The 17,658-nt window shown below is 37.6% G+C and overlaps 1 protein-coding gene across 2 annotated transcripts; it reads right to left on the reverse strand.

Annotated features, from left to right (window-relative positions):
* Positions 1-1,268: 1,268 nt before the first annotated feature.
* Positions 1,269-17,658, reverse strand: LOC132149194 (serine/threonine-protein kinase BRSK2-like). Of its 2 annotated transcripts, none has more exons than XM_059558203.1 (19): positions 16,296-17,658; positions 14,847-14,941; positions 14,378-14,463; positions 14,071-14,211; positions 12,149-12,265; positions 12,035-12,068; positions 11,854-11,922; positions 11,512-11,658; positions 11,133-11,164; positions 10,515-10,679; positions 10,162-10,259; positions 8,243-8,393; positions 7,254-7,314; positions 6,191-6,473; positions 6,066-6,114; positions 4,755-4,878; positions 3,189-3,402; positions 2,944-3,033; positions 1,269-2,199 (listed from the first exon to the last, which is right to left on the reverse strand). In XM_059558203.1, exons 1-19 carry the CDS (start codon positions 16,381-16,383, stop codon positions 1,982-1,984), a joined length of 2,262 nt encoding a protein of 753 aa, XP_059414186.1. In that variant the 5' UTR covers positions 16,384-17,658; the 3' UTR covers positions 1,269-1,981. The 2 variants fall into 2 exon arrangements, with proteins under 2 accessions (XP_059414186.1, XP_059414185.1); XM_059558202.1 differs by having other exon boundaries at positions 6,191-6,794.

Here is a 17,658-nt window from a genome sequence, read left to right on the forward strand (position 1 = left end):
CATTGGAGAAAGAGTTTTAAGTGGATATTCAGGATCAGGTTCCCCCCATTCACAAATGTAATGAGCTAAAAAGCCCCACTGATCCTGAGTCTGCACTTATGAGAGCACTTCACCAATTCCCATGGGTGGCCGAGGAAAGGGACAACTATTTGTTTGAATACAATTCTATCTTTAGGACAGTGCATTCCAGTATCAAAGTCCATTTATCATTCATTCTGTTTCATATTGTCAGTTTTGAGAAGGAGAGTCTTCTTGTGTCTGTGTGTGTGTGTGTGTGTGTGAAAAAAGAATACTGCTCGCATTTTGTACAAAGGGCTGGCCCGGTACACACGAGTCCGAAACTTTGGGCTCTTGTCTGGGTAACATTCTCAAAGAGGAAGAGTGAACACAGCAGGCCTTCTTCTTATTCCCTCTGTTTTGTTCCACTGCTTCCATAAGGTTCACTTTAGTCTTTACGTCATACATCCAGGAAGGTTCTGAAGTATTTTCCCCATGGGAGACATCCAAGGCATAGAATCATTGCTTGGATGATTTTCAAAGTTTTTCTCCAGCTTTCTCCTTTGTGAGTTTGCTTCTTTTTTATTTAAAATGAAATGAAAATGAGATGGGTAATCTTAGGCTTTTGAAATGTTTTTAAACGCACATTTGCAGCTTTGTTTTTAAAATATTTGGGAACAGACAGAAGAAGGCAGATTATCTTCCATTTTGAAAATGTTCTACCCTAATCATTTTGACTTTACCAGCAACACCCAGCACTAATCCAATCCAAATAAATAAAAATACATACATAAATAAAATATGAAAATATGAATAAAATTAAATAAATATCTTTAAATAAATAAATTACAATTTAACATGTTTGACATTCACTTCATTTTGTTGTCGGAAATATTTCACATCTCAGCTCTAACATATAATATAAATATCTAAGTGGAAACCAAAAAAAAGATTTTTGTGGACTACCACTTATTATGGAAGTTCTACCAGGAGTCACATGAGCAAACAGAGGAGTCTTCCCGCTGTCTCTATGTATGACACAAGGGACTGACTGGCTATTATGTTCCTCTTGTTTAGTTTCTGTGTGAATGTGTCAAAGGAAATCTAGATGCCTGCTCATCCCTCTGTGCACTGCTTAGTGAGTAGGGTGCATCTGAGATACTCTCAGAACTGTGAAGACTTCAAATTTTGCCAACTGTAGCTTCCAGTGGGCCACTCTCCGCTGCACATCTGAAACTGACTGATTACTTGTTCAGGAGTTCAGGATCTTCAGCACTTAAGATCTCACTAAAGGCATCGTCTGTCCTCAAATCATAAAGGTTTAGTCACATAAGACTATACTAGCATCTTGGGTTACAAAATTTTGATTCCCGTTTAAAAAAATCACTATTCTTTTCTTTACATGGTGTTCTAGAAATCCTTTTTTTTGTGCTCCAAGTGGTGTTAAGAATGAATTCTTATTCCCGACATATTTGCTTTCCTCTACCTCAAACAACTCTTTGTGATTTTCTGATGGATCATTGCTTATGATAATGATGATGACGATGATATGTTTAGAGACCTGACACATTTTCTTTCCTGTCCCACTTAGTGTTTGTTCCTCCTTGTATAGTTTGTTGGCATTAGATCACAGGATGTCCATTGGTATATCAATCTATTTGTTTGTACTGTATGAATTAATTTATAGCCAGGCTTTATATTAAGCTACACATCTTGCTTCCACTTTTCAAATCCTTTGTTCCTAAGAAGGTAATTTTTTATCAGACGATTATTTGCATGTAAGAACACTTCCATGTGGATAGACTCCTGACTCTCCTATTGTTGCAGTTGAATCCCAGGGTTTCCGCTAGTAATGTGAAAATCAAGGTTGAGTATAAACCTGTTGTTGTGTACTGTGCAGATGGACTATGAGGGAGTCGTGTCTGGGGGGAATCGAGAGCGGGGATCGTCCCCACCCGCTCAAAAGCTTGTCTGATTAGTTCACTTAGGGCTGAGACTGGGTCCCATTTGAGGAAAGGAGGCGAGTTTTATCCTTGCCAGACCCCTTCCTTTGTAGTACACCAGCACTACCGCCAATACTGCTCCCTTCTCCTCGATCGCTGCGCTCTGCTCGCTCACCGCGATCACCTCCGCCCTCCGAGCGACGAGAGTTCTGACGGGTCGGTGTGCTGGGTGGGCGAGACGAAAGCCCATTTTTCTCATCTGGGAGAAGAAAAACAAAAAACATGAAAAAAATGGTCACAAATGGATTTTTGTTTCAGAGTTTGTTACGTGGTACATTATGAAATTTGAAACCTTCGCATTCTCTAATAAAAATAAGAAAAAAGATCTAAAAACCAAACTAAAAAAAAGGCGACAAATTAATTTTAGGTTTAGATTTTGGTACATGGTATATTATAAAATCTAAAACCTTCACATTTTGCCTGCATTATGCATGAAAATGCCACTGGATATTTACTTAAAGATAAAGTTTAATGTTGGGTTTTTTGGTCATTTTTAAATTACCACATAAACTTTGGCTGCCCTAAAACTGAAACTTGCAATTAGTCAAGTCACTTTATTTACATAGTGCTTTATACAATGCAACATGTGTGAAAGCAGCTTTATAGTGTTTAACAGGAAAACAGTGTCGATAAATCAAGAAGACAATAGTAAACACTAAATTTTTCAGTTACAGTCATCAATGATTCAGTGATGTCACTGTCCAGCTCTGTTCACTTATCATAAAATAGTGTCTACGCAATCAAATATTGGCAGGAATTAAGTGTACATTAGTTCTTATAGAGTAAAAACTAATGTACATGCAAAGTACAAAAAAATATATAATAAAATGAAATGGGTAGGGGGGGTCCAAATAAAAAGGTATTAAAATAAATTAATACTTCTTGTGTATGAGTAAAAGGTTTTGTTTTTTTTGGAGGGGGTGTGTTGGCATGGAGCATTCACCTGCAAGCGCCTGCACAGAGGGCTGGTCATGTGTACTGAGAAGCTGAGCTTGAATGGTCTCTACCACTCTTTTAAACCTGCGACTAGGACCTGAAAAACAGTATTATCACATCTGTAGAAATGACAGCATGTACATACTCATGACTCTCTCGTCTTTTTTTTTTTTTTTACATTTTTTAATGTAAACAAATATGGGAAGAGCACTTGTACAGAAATTAACAGAAATCTCTCGTCTTTTTAAATACCTGATAACAGGGTGAAGGTGACGCTGTAGATGCCAGTCTCTCTCCTTCCCTCCCTTTCTCTCTCTTTCTCCCTCTCTCGTTCTCTCTCTCCCTCAGAAAAGGCGATGTCAACCTGAAATTTGACAGGCTTCTGGAAGACAGACGGACCTCCGGAGGACTTGTACTCTGCCCGGAAACTTGTCTGAGAGATGACACTGTGACTCAGGGAGGGAATCTAGAGGAGAACAGAGACATACATCAAAGTTCAAATCCTCAAAAAAGAATGAACAAAGCTTAAATGAAGTGAAGAGAAGAGGAAGAGGAAAGGAAACACCTAACATACAAACCCGATTCCAAAAAAGTTGGGACACTGAGTAAAAAAGGAATGGAATAATTTACAAATCTCATAAACTTATATTTTATTCACAATAGAATATAGATAACATCAAATATTGAAAGTGAGACATTTTGAAATATCATGCCAAATATTGGCTCATTTTGGATTTCATGAGAGCTACACATTACAAAAAAGTTGCAACTGGTAGCAATAAGAGGCTGGAAAAGTTAAATGTACATATAAGGAACAGCTGGAAGACCAATTTGCAACTTATTAGGTCAACGGGCAACATGATTGGGTATAAAAAGAGCCTCTCAGAGTGGCAGTGTCTCTCAGAAGTCAAGATGGGCAGAGGATCACCAATTCCCCCAATGCTGCAGCAAAAAATAGTGGAGCAATATCAGAAAGGAGATTCTCAGAGAAAAATTGCAAAGAGTTTGAAGTTATCATCATCTACGGTGCATAATATCTTCCAAAGATTCAGAGAATCTGGAACAATCTCTCTGCGTAAGGGTCAAGGCCGGAAAACCATACTGGATGCCCGTGATCTTCGGGCCCTTAGATGGCACTGCATCACATACAGGAATGCTACTGTAATGGAAATCACAACATGGGCTCAGGAATACTTCCAGAAAACATTGACGATGAACACAGTCCACCTGCCATTCGCCGTTTCTGGCTACAACTCTATGCTGTGGTCAGACGAATCAAAATTTGAAGTTCTTTTTGGGAAACTGGGACACCATGTAATCTGGACTTAAGAGGACAAGGACAACCCAAGTTGTTATCAGCGCTCAGTTCAGAAGCCTGCATCTCTGATGGTATGGGGTTGCATGAGTGTGTGTGGCATGGGCAGCTTACACATCTGGAAAGGCACCATCAATGCTGAAAGGTATATCCAAGTTCTAGAACAACATATGCTCCCACCCAGACGTTGTCTCTTTCAGGGAAGACCTTGCATTTTCCAAAATGACAATGCCGGACCACATACTGCATCAATTACAACATCATGGCTGCGTAGAAGAAGGATCTGGGTACTGAAAAGGCCAGCCTGCAGTCCAGATCTTTCACCCATAGATACATTTTCTCAGTTTAATCATTTGATATGTCATCTATGTCATATTCTAAATAAAATATTGAAATTTGAAACTTCCACATCATTGCATTCTGTTTTTATTCACAATTTGTACAGTGTCCCACCTTTTTTGGAATCAGGTTTAAAATTAAACCTATATTTAAATGATACTAACCGATAGGAAGGCGTGGACAATGTCAGCCTTGATTGAGCTTAGTGGCTTGTCTCTGATCACCACAAAAATTTGCTCTTCCCTTTCCAGACTGATGAAATTTCCGAACCAAGACTTCTTTGCCAGCCTATAGAAAAAGATCCAATTATATGCAGATTAATACACAAAATTTACATTACACATGCAGTTTCATGGCTCTCATTCTACAGCGAATACACATTATGGAGTACAATATCTTGTGTGTTTTGCCCTTACCAAACTTGTCAACAAGGCTACTTTACATGAATGGCAGTTTCTTAGCAAGTAGTTGTGAATCACAGGTGTTTTATATTTGAGATGAGGACATGACTGCAGCCAGTGCAAGAAGGCTTTTTTTTGTTTTGTTTTTTTGAGGTGTTCAGTTTTATTTTGGTTTTAGAAAATAAATAAGATTGCTCTACTCGCAAATCAGCTCTTACTTGTTTTTCACTGGCTTGTTCTTTGACTAGTGCATCTTTGATTCTATATTTAGTATAAGTAAAATACTTAAGCACTTTTTAAATCAGATACTCTTTTACTCAAGTTGTTTTGGAATAGGTGACTTGTAACTTGTAATGGAGTTTTTACTTTAAAGTATCTGTACTTTTACTCAAGTATGGTTTTCAGGCACTCTTTACACCTCTGTCTTTGAAAATACTTTTGCAAGGGTCTTCTCAGCTGCCTTCATTCCTAGAATTGTACATGTTCAGGGAAAAGTAGCCAAATATGATGCAAAAGCTTCAGAACATGCACACTGAATCGTAGTTTTTGCTGTGTCAACACTGAACGTATAACACATAGCACATGTAAAATGCACCAACATTAAAATGTTGTACTTGTTTTCATGTTATGGCTGATAACAAATAAACCAATAAATTACTAATATTAAAATTCAACTTTGTGTAAATAAATTTAAAATTAAACACTAAAAATTACAACCAGTGGTTTTTAAAAGCCTGAAGCGAATTTAAGTATCACACCATTATAATGCACAACGTTATTTTAGTGTTATGTACTATTACAGTATATAACAGTACATACGTTTTTGTTTCACTTTTTCATCTAATATATTTTTAACTTCATTTGATCTTTCTTTCGATTAATTCAAAATATTTTTATTAGTTTTAATTATAGTAATAACAAAATAGAATGTACAGTATGAAAAATGAATATATCGAGATTTGTTAAAGATTACATTTAACATCGACATTAAATTATTTTTTGTTTTAAAGATTAACATGAAGATAACGATGAAGGTAATACAAAAAGGTAATATATATATATATAAATACTTACTCTGGACTGGACTCTGGAGTTAAACTGGACATATCTTCTGACGTAGGAACTAATGAAACAAATAAAAAAATGTTACAATGATGTTTGACTCAGTGACAGCAATAATAAGGCGATGCTCCTCTCACCCTGTAGCCTTCGGCGGTGGAAGCGTGGCGAACCCAGCAGGTTGTTCTTGAAGGAGTTGAGGCGTGTCCTCCAGTGGGCTGAACTACTGGCAGCCATTCCACCACTTCCCCCAGGACTGGAGGGCGGGGTTAGGGACATGGAACCTCCGCCCACACCACCACCTCCTTCAGCTCGTGAGGAGGAAGAAGAGGAGGAGGAGGAGGGCGGGGTGGGAGGGGGGTGCTGTGGATGGTGCACAGGGGTCCCCAGAGGGGTGGGGAGTGGGGAGCCCTGTGGGGTGACCTGCGACACATTGGGAGAGTTAGGATAGATGGTCTTAGTGACAGACTTCAGGACAGAAGGAGTAGGGAAGAAGAAGCGAGGGACGGGGGACAGGTGCGGAGAGGGGGAGGGTGAAGGAGACGGAGGAGTCTGCAGGGGAAGGGACTTCATAGACTGCAGGTGGGGACGGTCAGAGGCTGCTTTTGAGGGTAGAGTCTGGGTTTTTTGGTCAGCCACACGTTGGGATGCCCGGGCTGTGGTGGAACTTCCTGCTTTGGGGTCTTTGGACTGGGTGGTGGAAGCAGTGGTGACTTCAGTTTGGGTGAAAGTGAAAACTGGGCTCTGACAGGTAGGAAGAGAAAGGACAGAAGGATGGAGAAGGAAAGAGGAATGGAGAGATGGACACAGCAATGGTCATGAGCGTTAATGATAGATATGGGTATATGATTATTAACATTAGAATTAAACTGAGAAGCGTTAGGAAAATGATGCATAGCTCACTGAGAAGCACGTGAAATCTAGTATAAATTAGTAAACAATAGTTAGGTCGTTAATTACTGTGCAAAATGCAAGTTAAAACAAGCTTAATGTTTTTGTGTGTTTGGTGTGGATAATGACTCCAGTATGAGGACAGTGTGAGATAGATGAACATAAAAAGAGCAGCTGAATCCAGTTCAGCTTTTGCTATTCATACCACAATAACAAGAACAAGCACAATACCTTTCTCCTTTGTAAACTGAGCTCTACATAGTAATATTTTACTTCTAATTCAATATCAGTTAAAGGTGAGGAGCAACTTACTCGAGGGCTGCTGAGGGGACTGGATGAGAGGCCTGTTGAAGCTCCGCTGACTGACCGAGACCTATCAGAACACCAGGACATATCAGTCAAACATCCCTTCATGCTCATAGATATATACATTTTCTTACATATACACACCTAGTGTAAATAAAACTCTTGGTTGGGAATTCACTAGGAATAAATTGCACCTGCTTATAGTGCTGTTTATTTGCATGCTCTACACTGTGGTTCTCTACATAATTTTTTATCATTTTGTCATTGTTTGAAGAATTAAGACCATTTTACGTGGTACGCAGCAATTGCAAGTCCATTTTGAATCTGAGAGATGTGACCAGCCAGCATTGGCCTGCATTCACAAGAGTCCAGGCGCTCTGTCATGCACAAACTAGCAGTGCACACTGTGGAAGATTTCCAAAAATCCAGGGGTGATTTTTTTTTTTTAACTACTGTGTGTCATTGATCAATCAAAATTTAGTATAATCACAACCATTACTTAGCTTTTACAGGGTCAAAAAATAACAAGGAAGATGATATAATACTTGCTGTTACTGATTTTCCTGCGCTCTATGATGCCTAAATGTAACATACATGTCATTTTAATCTTGGTAGTTTTGTTTTATTTTCTTTCACTTACAACAAAAATACAATATTCATTTTATCTGATGAATAATATTTTTCACTCACAAGTACAAGCACTTAATTTTTGTACACATCAGAAAAAAACTACCATGTACCATGTAACATTCCCTTCAATGTTGCCATGATTAAAGATCAATAGAACATGCACACAAATAGATCTTTTCAATTAAATTATGAGAGGCAAACCACTTTTTTGTTAATAAGGTGGATCTATAACCAGTCTAGTTTACGTCTAAAAAAAAATGTGCAAGAGAGCATAGTTAAATGCACAAATACTGCACGATAAAAAGTATTTTTTTGTGCAAAAATATCCATAGTTCTGCAACACATCAGTGAATTTTTGCATGTACCTCTGGCTATGTGCAGAGGTATCCAGTGCTCTGCGGGGAGGTGTTGGAGAGCCCTGCTCTGTCACACTGAGTACCTCCAGACTCTTCCTCTCCGGCCGACAGCGCCCATGACGGGTCAACATGGGGGAGTCCACCCGCTTACGGGGAGGATCTGATCACACAACCACAACCACAAACATACACCCACTGTAACACAAACATCTACTGTGTACTCTTCTTGAACAAGTCCCATTTCAAACCTTACTATATCTATGATGGAATCAAAGGTTTGTTTATATATATATATATATATATAAAAATTACTGACCCCAAATTACTGACCAGTAGTCTATATTGTTATTACAAAATATTTATATTTTAAAAACAGCATCTTTTTTTTTTACTTTTTAATTCATCAAAGTATCCTAAAAAAAAAATGTATCACATGTTCAGAAAAAATATTAAGCAGCAGAACTGTTTCCAACTTTGATAATGAATCATCATATTAGAATAATTTCTAAAGGATCATGTGATAATGATCCTAAAAATTCAGCTTTGCATCACAGAAATAAATGATAATTTAAAGTATAATAAATTTAAAAACAATTATTTTAAATTGTAATAATATATCACAATATTACATTTTTTCTGTATTTTTGATCAAATAAATGCAGGCTTGATGAGCAGAAGAAACTTCTTTCTAAAACATAAAAAATAGTAATGCTTCCAAACTTTTGGTCTGTACTATATATATAGAATATATATATATATATATATATATATATATATATAATCATGGCATGACAGTAAAATGATAGACACTAACATATTATGGTTGCATAATATGTTCAAAAAATCAGAATGCAATTATTTTCTCATATTTTGGCAAGATTCTGTAAGATTTGCACTGCAATATAATACGATAAACACTTAACATGACAATTTGTTGCAGCTTAGATTTTGAGGCAAAAAGGACAAAAAAATTTCATAGAAATAAAGTGTGCAAAAAAAAATACAAAATTATGAGTTAAGCCTATGCCTTTTTTCTCCAAATTAATGTTTGGCCCACACTCATATAAAGAACAACTCAGAACTCTTTCAGTTTAATTATATAATAAATAAAAAATTAAGTTCTTTTCATTTTCGTATTGTACCTGACACTTAAAGGGGACTCAACTCTCTTTAGTTCACTTCACTTCTGTTAAGTGTCTCAGTCCACTTTACATTCATAAATTGGTATTATTATTGTTATTAGCTTTTTGACATCACAACAGTAATTATTTCAATGGTAATATATTTCCATCCTAGTTTTTTTTTTACTTTCACATGTTAAACCTCCAAGCTGGAAAACTGCTTGTTGTGATTACAATTACAGGAATGTAACAATGTAACAAAAGGTTGTTGTTCTCGGTGCACAAATTTATTTTGATTATTTAAAATGTTATTTCAATTAATTGTATAGCCCTATAAGGGAGAGACATGTATTTTAAATAATAAGCCTCTTCATAAACAAAATGTATGCAAGTAAATGGAAAATGTCAAAAATCATGTCGGTGCCAGATTGACAACTTTTCATACATTTGTTCTGAATACATTAGGAAGTTAACCTGCAGCACCTGCTCTAATACTCGCTACGCTGCCCTAATAACCACATGCTACGACTTCCCTGTCAACCTCCTAATGATGATGATTCTCCACCTTGAAGTCTCTTTTTAGTCCTGGTCTGGTCTTGACATGTTTATTTTGGGGTACAAGCCCTCAATATGTAACATTTACAAATCACTGATGTTTGCCTTAAAGCTCTTAAATGAAGCTGGTTTACTTTCAGGCCTAAAGCACCAGCATGCTTTCTAGGTTACCAGCTATTCTCAGGGTGTTCAGTGACTAGCTTTGAACATGACAGCAACAAGCATAGGCCTGAACTGCAAAAGCTCACTCACCAACATCATTTCTGGGTGGAAGATGTTCATCTTCATAACTAGGGTAGCGCTCCTTTCTGTCCAACAGAAGATAGTAGATCAACTTCTCCTGGTTTTCTCTGGGAAGGGAGAGATTAACTGACTTTCATTGTATTGACAAAAGCACTCTTCAAAATATCTTCTTTTGGGTTTAACTGAAGAAAGTAAGTCATAGCGTACATGTTTGGAATGAGTAAAATCATTTTTAAGTGAACTATCCTTTTAAAGTCAGTTGTATCTTGTTTGAAGTCCAAATCCTTGAAATCTTGAGTTTGTGCACTATTCTGTTCTGAATTACAGACTGAGGTGTCACACAGACAGAAGTTCAGACTTACTCTTCACACTGCAGGTCTCTGGTGAGCTTGACACGGTCTCTGAAGCAGCCCAGCGAGTGCATGCTCTCCAGAACATCAGGGTCCAGATCTGTAAGAGACAGAATCCTCTTCACACACACACGCCTCGGGGCTGGCTGCTCTGGACACGGCTCGTTCCTGCCACCTCTGAGACAGAAAGACACACAGACACACAAGCAAATCAATGTGGAATGCACCAAAGGGCGTTAGATACAACATAAAAAATAAAATCCACTTTTAATGGAATAGTTCTGTTTAACAAAGAAGGAGAATTTTTGCGAAAATGCTATATTCCAGATCTTTGGGTGACATACAGTATGATAGCTTTGTGTGAAGAGCAGACCTCTGGCTATGCTAGATTGGATGGCAAGATTTTCATTTAAAAGCAACATTCAGTCTGACTGTTGCACAAAACGTTTTGGAGCTTGACAGAAACACTATAAAACTGTTGTTGTATGAAAAAGTGCCACTCAAATATTTCTCAAATTCTCCTCTTGTGATCCGTGGGAAAGAATAACAGCATACAGGTTTGATATGGCATGAGAGTCGGGAAATAATTATCTTTTCTGAACGGTTCATGGTACCTCACATGATACTTACTGATACCAGGGGTGCTTTTGTATTTCTTCCAACTGAGAAAAGAAAAAAAATCAATAATTATCATTAACATTTCTTGGCAATACATTAAGAAATTAATACTTTTATTCAGCAAGGATGCATTAAATTGATAAAGTGATAAAAAGTGTTTTATATATATATATATATATATATATATATATATATATATATATATATATATATATATATATATATATATATATATAATGTTCATAATAGAAAACAAATCTTTGAAATTATAAGATTGTTTCAAATTTATAACCGTTTTTTACTTTTTATTGGTCAAACAAATGCAGTCGCTTACCAAATGGTAGTACATATGCACTTTCTATATAGGTGCATTGAGTTTTGTGTTGCATACCGTGAGGCGTTTCTCAGGGTTAACCTCAATCATGCCACGGAGGAGAGCCTGGCAGTCTGGAGGAATGAAGTGAGGCATGTGAAATACCCCACTCTTCACCTTCTCCAACAGCTGACGCAGGTTATCATGGTCAAAGGGCAATGCTCCCTGGGAGGTGAAATGTTACAATTCACACACATTTCTAAAGGGGCAACCAAGAGCATAAAGCCTGCATTATCCCTACAATCAATGGCAATTTTGAGACAAAACATTTATTTTCCAGCCACTGACAGTTTTAATAAGGCATGTAAAGGTGGAGAAAATGTTGGAAATGACAAATAAAAGATGCAGCAATCTTCTCACCACCAGCAGAGCAAAGAGAATGACCCCACAGCTCCATACATCTGCCCGACGTCCATCGTATTTCTCTCCCTGTGAATAAAAAAACTCCACTGATAAGCACTGGTTGTTTTGTAAAATGTGAACCTATGAGACTTATATGTTAAAACATATGGTGCTTTTGCTCTTAGAGCTTCGTCCTTACCCTGATGACCTCAGGACATGCATAATGGGGTGATCTGCAGATACATAATATAGAGTATTAATTCTTCATTATAATTAATACAGTATTAAAAGCACCCAAACTCAAACTACTGACCCACAGCTGGTCTCCAGCAGACTGTCCCCAACCTGTAGGGAGGCCATGCCAAAGTCAGCAATCCTGATATTATTCTTCTCATCAAGCAAGAGGTTTTCAGGCTTTAGATCTCTGTGGCTGGAAAAAAAATTCAATGACAAAACTGTAATATACTTTTGTATATTGTAATATTCTTTGAGAAAGGTCTGAGAAAGAGATTTTTTGTGTTGCATACTCTGCAGTACATGTAACAAGAATAAATCACAAAGTTTAGTAATACATACACTTTCTTTATTTGTTTTGTTTTTTATTTTTTCAACATACATCAAATGCAAAAAAATACTACTGTTTAAAAGTTTGGGGTTGGTAAGATTTGTTAATAGATTTTTTAGCATCATTGCTTCAGTGTCACATGAATCTTCAGAATTCATTCTAATATGATGATTTTCTGCTCAAGAAACATTTCTTATCAACACTGAAAACAGTTGTACTGCTTTATATTTTTGTGTAAACCATTATACATGTTTCAGGATTCTTTGATGAATAGAATGTTCAAAAGAACAATTTTAATTCAAAATTGACATATTGTATAACGTTATAAATGTCGTTTTATCAATTTAATGCACCCTTACTGAATAAAAGTATTAATTTCTTTAAGAACTATTTTTTTAATTTTAACAGTAGTTTATTACATTACATTTATTCATTTAGCAGACGCTTATATCCAAAGAAACGTACAGATGAGGACAGTGGAAGCAATCAAAAACAACAAAAAGAGCAATGATATATAAGTGCTATAACAAGTCTCAGTTAGGTTAACACAGTACACCTAGCATGGGATTTTAAATAATATAATATAAAGAAAACAGATAGAATAAAAAAAGAATAGAGCAAGCTAGTGTTAGAGGTCTTTACACACACACACACACACACACACACACACACATACAATTACATAATTAATGAAAAGAAAATAGAATATAAAAAGATTAGAAAGGTAGTTAGATTTTTTTAAAAGAATAGAATTAGAATAGTGAGTGTTAAAGTTAGAGGGTCAAATAAAGATGGAAGAAATGTGTTTTAAGCCGATTCTTGAAGATGGCTAAGGACTCAGCTGTCCGGATAGAGTTGGGGAGGTCATTCCACCAGGAGGGAACATTTAATTTAAAAGTCCGTAAAAGTGACTTTGTGCTTCTTTGGGATGGCACAATCAAGTGACGTTCACTTGCAGAACGCAAGCTTCTAGAGGGCACATAAGTCTGAAGTAACAAATTTAGGTAAATGGGTGTAGAGTCAGTGCTAGTTTTGTAGGCAAACATCAATGCCTTGAATTTTATACGAGCAGCTATTGGAAGCCAGTGCAAATTAATAAACAGAGGTGTGACATGTATTCTTTTTGGCTCATTAAAAATTAATCTTGCTGCCGCGTTCTGAATTAATTGTAACGGTTTGATAGAACTGGCTGGAAGACCTGCCAAGAGGGCATTGCAATAGTCCAGCCTGGACAGAACAAGAGCTTGAACAAGGAGTTGTGCAGCATGTTCCGAAAGAAAGGGCTTGATCTTCTTGATGTTGAATAAAGCAAATCTGCAGGATCGGACAGTTTTAGCAATGTGGTCTGAGAAAGTCAGCTGATCATCAATCAAAACTCCAAGGCTTCTAGCTGTTTTTGAAGGAGTTATGGTTGATGTACCTAACTTGATGGTGAAATTGCTTATATGTGTGCCATACATATAAAGTAACCATATATTGAAATAATGCAAGTCGGCTCCGCCTTCTTAACTTGGCCGCACATTTTCATCTCAACACTCATCCACATATTCCTAATGTCGCAATACTTGCTACAGAATGCTGATTAGGCAGAAATATTAGGAAAAAAATAAGCATGTAAAGTAATCTCGGTGTGCAGCACATTAAATAAAAAGCTAAAAAGAGACATTTACCATATAGAGTGACTGTGACAGAAGTCCAGAGCAGATATAATTTGTTTGAAGAACTTTCGAGCCTCTTTAGGTGTCAATCTGCCTTTCTTTACCAGGTAGTCAAATAACTCCCCACCAGATACATGTTCCAGCACTAGATATCTGAGAGAATGAGAAAGACATTTATGAAACAAATGCACAAAGATACATGCACATGAAATGATACACACAAGCACACTTCTAAAGAATGCAGGATGTAAGTCTGGACAAGACAAGACAAGACAAGGCAATACATGCTTTAGATGTGTGGAGCAACAGCAATACTTACAGATATTTGTTATTCTCGTACACATCATACAGTTTTAGGACATGAGGGTGCTCTATTAGTTTAAGAATAGCTATCTCTCTCTCCACCTGCAGAAACGGGGAGAGCGAGGAACACTGAATGAGAGTTCATTAGGAAAAAGGAGCAACGTTGATGTAGGAAATAGCCAAGCAAAGAGGATCACTCTCAACTAAAAGTGAACCAATACAATCAATAGATTAACAAGAGTCTGACAATCAACAGTAGACATGGACAGAAATGACTTAGCTGGGACAATCTTGCATTTCTTTAGCACAGAACATTAGGCCAGATGCAGCAAATACTGTGGTTAATAAAGCAGTTGGAGTTATGCAGCTGCTGTGCTATTGAAGAGTTACTGTCTATAAGAAAATGCTGCGTACGCAGGAGGTGACTGAGAAAAACTAGAACTTTTAGACATTTCCATTGTTAATTCACTGTATGCAAAACTTACTTTCATAAGAACAGACTCTGATAGCTTTTCTCTGTTAACTATCTTTATGGCCACCTTCTGTCCTGTGATACAATGAATTCCTAACTTCACCAGACCTGCAAGAGGAACACATATGGTCATTCTTCGTAGATGCTTTTTAAAAGTGGACAACATTCAAATCCAAACGATATGCAAGTGAAACCGTAAAAGTAGACAACAGGTATCTGCAACATTCATAGACAACATCTGCAACATTCAGACTGCACAATTTTAAGTAATCAATTCCCATTTCTATTACACTTGAAAAAAGCAGCACTAACAAAAACACTATGACTTATGCACACTCCAAAAAAAAATCCTAAAAACACACTGCTCATATAGACAGTCAGATAAATCATTAATGGACACCCTCTTTTACTTGCAAAAAAAAACAGTCTACATCCTAATGTATGTAGATGTATATCACTCTTGTGCACATTCATATCATATTTACAATGTGCTGTGTGGCCTTTGCATTCAGAACAGATCGTTGACAAGCAATTGTTAAACCTTTAAACAAACTAGTATCCAGGTTTACCTATAGTCTAGTACCTTTGTTAAGTACTAGTAATCTAATAGAGATCATTTTACATTAGTATACTATATACTCATTTCTTAACTAGTTGCTTTACTTGTTTCATAGTTACTGTTACCAAATTGCAGTTTGTTGCAAATCTTGTATATATTTAAATCGTTACTTGTTTCATTGAACTAAAGTAGCTGATTCATTACTTACAACACTGCAAAAATCTAGTGAGAAAAGAAATGTTAAAACAGTCGGGGAAGTTTCTAGTTTCCCATAAATATGCACCAATATCAAATAAATGAGCACTAGTAAAACTACTAGCACAGATATACTAAACTATAGGAATAACTAATAAGGACTAGAATCTATTGAACAGTTACTAGTAAAAGTATAGTTCCAGCTACAAAGGAAAGTGAAAAGTTGAACCACAGTTTCCATTTGTTACAAGTAGCAATGGCATATATGTCTTTCTCTAATGCAATAGCGAAAGTGCAAGTACCAGCAACCTGGAATAACTGAACAGATGCTTAGGACAAGTACAAGCATTGTTAGGGTAGTGCAATTGATAGTCACTATTGGATAACAAATATAAACATAAATATAGATAAAAAACAGATTGCGGTCTCATTCAGGCTTTGAAACAGCACGAATTAATCACTGCCAATCATGACTCAAAAATAAAAGCCAGAACGATGAAATAATCTTCCTCCCTCAAACAATGTCCTGTCTGTCACTTGCCTCTGTGCCTCATTAGTACATTTCATCAGCTGAAACACCCCTGCACACATATTAACCGCTTTGCTCATCGCCGAATCAACCTTTCAACAGATTAATTCTTTAACGAGACGCGCGAAGTAGAGCAGATTTTATTCCAATGCATTAACAATTAACTCCAATGCTCTCACCTGTCTGGCCCTTCCCCAGCGTCTTCTCCAGTCGGTAGGGCCCGACATACTGAGCTGCCTGACTCCACGACAACTCCTTACCGGACATTTCGTTCGACAGAGCTTTTGTGTCACAATATAAGCGGATAAATCAGTGTATTTTCACAACGTATCCGCCGGTGCCTGTCCTGCTCACGTAATAGCTCCGCCGTACAGACATCACAGACGGTGAGCGATGACATAGGGATGCTGAGACGTGCTGTCAGTGCCGTGGCCTACTCCCAAACATCTGCCGTCTCCTTAAAGTTCGTGGAAATGGATTGGTTGCATTTTCCGTTCGAAAATATCAAAAATAAACAGAGTTGCTTATCCAGCCGAGCCTATTAATACGCCACGCTTCAGCAGTTGTTGCGACTTACACGGCCTGTGGCTGCTGTTGGATGAATGATGAGGGGACACGATTAAATCTGGGCCGATGGGCTACTATATGACTACATCAGGTAATAGGTGTGAATGATACTAAAATGATTATGAATATAGAAGACAGGTAAAGATAACTAGGATAATAGGCAGCCTGGTTCGGTTATCAGTTTGTTTTCGCCGGTATCTTATCTTTAAAACTATATCCATGTAGACTCCCGTTGTTGCCAAACTGCAAGTGACCTATTTATTAAAAACTTGGCCACATCTATTCTGCGAAAGAACCGCACATCCGGTTTGTGACACCTTGCACGTATTATGTCTAAGATTAAGTGAATCTTTCTTCTGCTACTGACTCTCCAAAGTGTTTCGTTTTAGTTTGATAAATGTTTGGATGTAAATGATGAGAGTCCCGACGTGCCTGATATAAACTACGGTATCTTCCAGGCCTCATATCCGGAAATACGGGAGAATTACACGGGAGAAAACAGCCACCCTTTCGCGAAAGAAAGCCTCGCTGACTTCCGTCACATGAATCCGCCAATTAATCCACCGAGCGCGTTCCACATTGCGCTTTTGTAAACTATAGTGTTTGCGCGGAAATCCCTGGCTTTATTAGTAAGGAGTACATTGCTAGTCAAAATACAAGCATCTTTAACTACAGTAGGAGCCCCCCCCCCTCCCTCCCGCTCGCGCGCGCTGGCTATGTGCACATCACAGCATCTTCTCGCGCTCTCCTCCCGTCGCCTCGGCTACCGCGCGTGGAGTCATTCTGTCGAGTTTGCGTTACAGTCGCTGGAAACTGTCTGGCTTTAATCCGTTCGCTTCGGTTGCCTTGTGACCGCGAGGATAGCAGTTTCTCTGTCAGTGGGGCCTTTCTCTGGTTTCTCGCGTTCACTCTGCCTGTATTCCTTCTCCCCATCCGACACGACACGAGCAGCATCAGCATCCGGGTTCTGCGCTG

This window comes from Carassius carassius, chromosome 9 (genome assembly GCF_963082965.1).
Source record: "Carassius carassius chromosome 9, fCarCar2.1, whole genome shotgun sequence".
Lineage (NCBI taxonomy): Eukaryota > Metazoa > Chordata > Actinopteri > Cypriniformes > Cyprinidae > Carassius > Carassius carassius.

Excerpts from the sequence above, each read along its gene's own strand:
- LOC132149194 (XM_059558202.1), bottom strand. The coding sequence starts at position 16,383 with ATGTCCGGTAAGGAGTTGTCGTGGAGTCAGGCAGCTCAGTATGTCGGG. Across the intron at positions 14,942-16,295 it reads GCTGGGGAAGGGCCAGACAG|GTCTGGTGAAGTTAGGAATT; the intron begins GTGAGAGCATTG and ends TTCCTCTTGCAG. Across the intron at positions 10,680-11,132 it reads CAAAAGCACCCCTGGTATCA|AGGTGGCAGGAACGAGCCGT; the intron begins GTAAGTATCATG and ends TTTCTGTCTCAG.